General features: G+C 42.0%; 1 protein-coding gene and 1 non-coding gene across 2 annotated transcripts in view; one reads left to right on the forward strand and one right to left on the reverse strand.

Moving 5' to 3' along the window:
• Nucleotides 1-6,086, forward strand: part of CHP1 (calcineurin like EF-hand protein 1) — a 41,276-nt gene that overhangs the window by 29,637 nt on the left and 5,553 nt on the right. Inside the window, exon 5 of the mRNA XM_003791735.2 lies at nucleotides 3,366-3,427. Within this exon, the coding sequence (XP_003791783.1) occupies nucleotides 3,366-3,427 (62 nt within the window). The remainder of the gene's footprint in view (nucleotides 1-3,365; nucleotides 3,428-6,086) is intronic.
• LOC111725962 lies at nucleotides 654-756 on the reverse strand. The gene has a single exon (XR_002773893.1). It is a non-coding gene; the product is annotated as a U6 spliceosomal RNA (small nuclear RNA).

Consider the following 6,086-nt stretch of genomic DNA (forward strand, 5'->3'; position numbering starts at 1 on the left):
TTTTTTTTTTTTTTTTTTTGCAGTGTTTGGCGGGGCTAGGTTTGAACCCGCCACCTCCGGCATATGGGACTGGTGCCCTACCCTTTAGAGCCACAGGCGCAGCCCGAGATCCCATTTCTTAAAATTGCCAGGCATTGTGGTAGTCACCTGTATCCCAGCTACTTGGGAAGCTGAGATAAGAGGATGACTTGAGCCCAAGAGTTTGAGGTTTCTGTGAGCTATGAAGCTCTACCAAGGGTGACAATGTAAGACTCTGTCCAGAAAAAAAGAAAGAAAGAAAGAAAAAGTGGGTATAGCATAGGCTGTAGAAAAAAAAACATGGTTCAACATTTTATTTTACCTTAAAGTATTTTAAAACACATCACCTGCTAGTCTTTTGATGTAGTAGCGTCAAGGGTTATTTTGTTTAGTTTAGTTTTTATGTTAGTATAGATCTGCTGATGGGACTTGTATGACATTTTTTATATAGAACATACCTATAAAGTATCATCTTAGGTTTCTAGTTCCACTTTCTTTTAAGTGGAAAGATAATTTAAAGATACTCAAAGCATTCTTTTTTATTAAGTTTATTATTTTTTTATTTTTTCCTTTTTTTTTTTTTGTTTGGGATTCATTGAGGGTACCAAGAATTAGGTTACACTGATTGCATTTTTTAAAATATGGAACACTTCATGAATCTGCATATCATCCTTGTGCAGGGGCCAAATCTTCTCTTTATCATTCCAGTTTTAGTACATGTGCTGCTAAAGTGAGCACTCAAAGCATTCTGAGAATAAAATCTTTCTAGGGATTTACACTTTTTCTCTCAATATTGTATTGTATTGTATTTTAGAGAGAGTCTCACTTTGTCACCCTCAGTGGAGTGCTGTGGTGTCATAGCTCACATCAACCTCAAACTTTTGGGCTCAAACGATCCTCTTGCCTCAGCCTCCCCAGTAGCTGGGACTACAGGTGCCTGGCACAACACCCAGCTAGTTTTTAGAGACCAGGTCTCAGTCTTGCCCAGGCTGGTCTCTGGGAATTTAATTATGAGTCTTTTAGAAGTAGTCAATCTAATTTTTATAGAAACAATAGCTTTCTTTTTTCATATTCATGTCTCATTTTTTATCAAATTATATAATTTTATTAAAAGTGTAAATAACATCAACATTTTTTTAGCCAGACACATCTGACTCTTAGTAACCATCCAACTTGACAGGTAGATAATGTGGATACTCAAAAGTAGCCAGTTATTTTGAAATATAATTAACAAACTATAAAAACAACTGGCATAGTAATATAAGTGCTGCTTTATTATACATTAAATAAAAGAATGTAGCACTGGGTCAAAGAATAATCATTAATTTTGAAAATGGTGAACACAAATCATAAATTGAGGAATATATAACAACTGTGAAGCATAAACTGCACGTAGCCTTACCTCTACTCTGGCAACCTCTGTTATAACTCCTTAATTTTATCATTTTTTTATCATTATTTTTTCTTTTAGAGACAGAGTGTCATTTTATTGCCCCTTGGTAGAGTGGCCTAGCATCACAGCTCACAGCAACCTCCAACTCCTGGGCTTAGGCGATTCTCTTGCCTTAGCCTCTCAAGTAGCTGGGACCACAGGCGTCCACCACAGCACCCAGCTATTTTTTTGTTAGTTTGGCCGGGGCTAGGTTCGAACCCACCACCGTAGGTATATGGCGCCCTACCCACTGAGCCACATGTGCCACCTGAAAACCAAGAACTCAGCCTGAGCAGAAGCAATACCCTCTCTCTACTAAAAATAGGAAAAAAATAAAAAGAAAACTGGCCAGGCATTGTGGCAGGCACCTGTAATCCTAGCTATTTGGGAGCCTGAGGCAAGAGGATTGCTTATGCCCAAGAGTTTGAGGTTCCTAGGAGGTATAATTATGCCACAGCACTCCACCTCAGGGTGACAGAGTGAGATTCTGTCTCAAAAAAAAAAAAAAATACACATATATATTACATATATTATATAAATGTAATTATAAGGTATGTACTCTTGTAAGGATTAGCTTTATTTTACTCAGCATAATTCTTGCATGTTATCAGAATTCTTCCACTTTATTGCATTTATCTATTTCATGTTGGATGTACAACAGTTTGTTAGCCATTTACACACTGAGGATCATTTTGGTTGTTTTCAGTTTGGGACCATTATGAATAGAGCTACTGTGAGCATTCATGATATAGGCAACTATGAGACTGTTTTCCAGAGTGACTGTTTCATGCCTGTAATCCTAGCATTCTGGGGGGCTGAGGCAGAAGGTCCTTTACGCTCAGAAGTTTGAGACCAGCCTGAGCAAGAGACAGACCCCATTGGTACTCGAAATAGAAAAATTAGCCAGGCACTATGGCAGGCACCTATACTCCTAGCTACTCAGGAGGCTGAGGTAGGAGGATCACTTGAACCCAGGAATGTGATGTTGCTGTGAGCTAGGCTGAGGCCATGGCACTCTGCCCTAGGCAAAAGAGTGAGACTCTGTCTCAAAAATAAAAGGAAAAGTGGGTGGCACCTGTGGTTCAGTGGGTAGGGTGCTGGCCCCATATACCGAGGGTGGAGGGTTCAAACCCAGCCCTGACCAAACTGCAACAAAAAATATCTGGGCATTGTGGTGGGCACTTGTCGTCCCAGCTACTCAGGAGGCTTAGGCAAGACAATTGCCTAAGCCCAAGAGTTGGAGGTTGCTGTGAGCAGTGTGATGCCATAACACTCTACTGAGGGCTATAAAGTGAGACTCTGTCTCTCCAAAAAAAAAGGAAAAGTAAGGCTTAGGATATAAAAATAGAGATGATTTTATACTAGGTCCCTGTTTTCCCTCCTGAATCTGTAGATGATAGTCTGTCAAGGAAGAAGTTTTGATTGCCACAGAAATGACAAACTTTAGGATGACAGAGAATGGGGCGGTGCCTGTGGCTCAAGGGGGTAGGGCACTGGCTCCAGATGCTGGAGGTGGCAGGTTCAAACCCAGCCCTGGCCAGAAACTGCAGAGAGAAAAGAAAAAAGCCTCAATGGCTTCTCAGTACTAATGAATTAAGGATGACAGAGAATGACAGTGCTGTGCAAGCTATGTGTAGTTTTTTGTATTACATATTTTAGTTTTGGCTCCTGGACTATTATAGTAAGCTGAAAATCAATTAGAATTCTGCTGCCATTGTGCCAGCTGACTTTCTTTTTATGAATTTTTCTAATTTGTTGGAAGAAAGGTCATATTTCATCAAGTAATTGCAGTTGCTATTGTAAAATCTATTAATAGGCTGTCAGTTTTTGGTCTAGTTAGCCTTTTCATATTTAGTGCCTTGAGAAGGGGAAAACACTACAGAATTTCCACTAACTTCTTATTTTTTCCTACCAGTTGCTTTTCGACTATATGATTTGGATAAAGATGACAAGATCTCCCGTGATGAGCTGTTACAGGTATGTGGGAGATCTGGATAGATTGTGTTTGGGCCCTGCCTGCTTCTTTTTGTCGGCAGGAATTGTTTTTTCTTTCAGTAAGTAGTTGTTTAATTCCTGTTGTATGCTAGATATAAGGCACAGTAGATGGCCTGGGAAAACTTAAAATGGCTCATAGAGTTTTCACAAGTAGATGTCTCTACTATTTAAAAGCTAATTAAATGTCTTTTAGATAATGACAAGCAGAGCTAAAATACGCAACATGGTTTATCAGATAGTTCAGTACTGCCAAATCAGCTTGTTGGGAACCAGGTAATAGTTAGGTAAATACTGCTGCTATTTATTCTGTCCTTAAGCTTGAAATAAGAGTGAAAGAACTACTACTATGCTGGTGTACCATGAGTTAACTGTTCCTGTCCTTTGTTGTTCCTTCAGACAATTTCTGATCCAGCTAGCAATCACTGGCATTTCATCCTCTTACCATCGCCCTTTTCTTTTTTTTTTTTTTTTTTTTGAGACGGAGCCTCAAGCTATCCCCCTGGGTAGAGTGCCATGGCATCACGCTCACAGCAACCTCCAACTCCTGGGCTCAAGCGAGTCTCCTGCCTCAGCCTCCCAAGTAGCTGGGACCACAGGCGCCCGCCACAACAGGGCTGCAGCCGTCATTGTTGTCTGACGGGCCGGGCTGGGGATTCGAACCCGCCACTTTAGGTGTATGTGGCTGGTGCCCCAGCCGCCTGAGCCACAGGCACCGAGCCACCATCGCCCTTTTCTTCTCCCACCATTTAAGTTTAGGATATATTTTTTTAATTATTATTTTTTTAGAGACAGAGTCTTTGTTGCCCTTGGTAGAGTGCTGTGGCATCACAGCTCACACTAACTTCCAGCTCTTAGGCTTAGGCGAGTCTCTTGCCTCAGCCTCCCAAGTAGCTGGGACTATAGGCACCCATCACAGTGCCCACCTATGTTTGTTTGTTTGTTTGTTTTTGCAGTTTTTGGCCAGGGCTGGGTTTGAACCCACCACCTCCGGCATATGGGGCTGGTGCCCTACTTTTCTTTGAGCCACAGGCACCACCCAACACCCAGCTACTTTTTGTTGCAGTTTGGCTGGGGCTGGGTTCAAACCCGCCAGCCTTGGTATATGGGGCTGTCACCCTACCCACTGAGCCACAGGCACCACCCGATTTTTTTTTTTTTTTTTAATACAGGGTGTCACCCTATTGCCCTGGAAGAGAGCCATGAAGTCACGGCTTACTCAAACTCTTGGGCTCAAGTGATTCTCTTGCCTCAGCCTCTCAAGTAGCTGGGACTATAGGCGTCAGCCAAAACACCTGGCTGTTTTAAAAGATGGGGTCTCCCTCTTGCTCAGGCTGGTCTCAAACTCCTGAGCTCAGGCAGTCTACCTTCCTCAGCCTCCCTGAGTATTAGGATTACAGGCATGAGCCACCTCACCTGGCCAGTGCTTTTTTAAAAAATGTATAAGTTTATGGTTTACATGCCGTGATCTAATTTACAGAACCACATTTTTTTTAAACATTCTGGGATAAGAAAAAAGACATTGGTTTTCTCTTTTTATGAAGCTTTCTGATCTTTTGGAAGAGAAAACATATTTCATCAAATCTAAGATGACTGGGGTCTAGAGGACCCTTGGAGGCTAACACATTTAGCAATTTCCATGAAAAGATTTCTCCATTTCTAGATACACCTAAAAAGTAAAGTGATTTTTACTTATACCCTTAACTAAATCTGAATTTATTCAGTGTCTTGAGAAGTTTTTGAAGTTGAAGATTATTCAGGACCACCCAAAGTGTTCCTACATTTCTATGTATAAGCAAAAAATAAAACAGTCTGCAGGTCAGTTGGTGTCCCTTACTTTTGAGTTGGGAATTAATTTCTTCAGTGAGAAGGACTGTTTTAGGCTCAGCACCTGTAACTCAGTAGTCACAAAAAAAAAAAAAGAAACAAACCCACACTGGGGCTGGCAGGTTTGAACCTGGCCTAGGCCTGCTAAAAAACAATACAACTACAAAACAACAAAAATAGCGGGGCATTGTGGTGGTCGCCTGTAGTCCCAGCTACTTGGGATGTTGAGGCAAGAAAATCACTTATATCCAAGAGTTTGAGGTTGCTGTAAGCTGGGACTCTGTCTAAAAATAAAACAAAACAGAATTTGTTCAGGTGCGGTGGCTCATGCCTGTAATCCTGGCACTCTGGGAGGCCGAGGCAGATGGATTGCCTGAACTCACAGGTTCAAGACCAGCCTGAGCAAGTGTGAGACCCCATCTCTAAATGAGTTTGAAGTTGCTGTGAGCTATGAGGCTTGGGCTATCAATCCCAGGGCAATTGAGTGAGACTCTGTCTCAAAAAAAAAAGAAGGCTCAGTGCCTATAGCTTAGCAGCTAGGGTGCCAGCCACATACACTGAGGCTGTAGAGTTCAAACCCAGCCCGGACCTGCCAAACAACAATGACAACTACAACCAAAAAATAGCTGGGCATTGTGGTAGGCACCTATAGTCCCAAACTACTTGGGAGGCTGAGGCAAGAGGATCACTTGGGCCCAGGAGTTTGAAGTGTCTGTGAGCTGCGATGCCATAGCACTGTACCGAGGGTGGCATTGTGAGACTCTTGTCTCAAAAAAAAAAAAAAAGGGCTCAGCGCCTGTGGCTCAAGTGGCTAAGG

The sequence above is a fragment of the Otolemur garnettii genome, unplaced genomic scaffold (genome assembly GCF_000181295.1).
Source record: "Otolemur garnettii isolate 467f Iridium unplaced genomic scaffold, OtoGar3 scaffold00050, whole genome shotgun sequence".
NCBI lineage: Eukaryota > Metazoa > Chordata > Mammalia > Primates > Galagidae > Otolemur > Otolemur garnettii.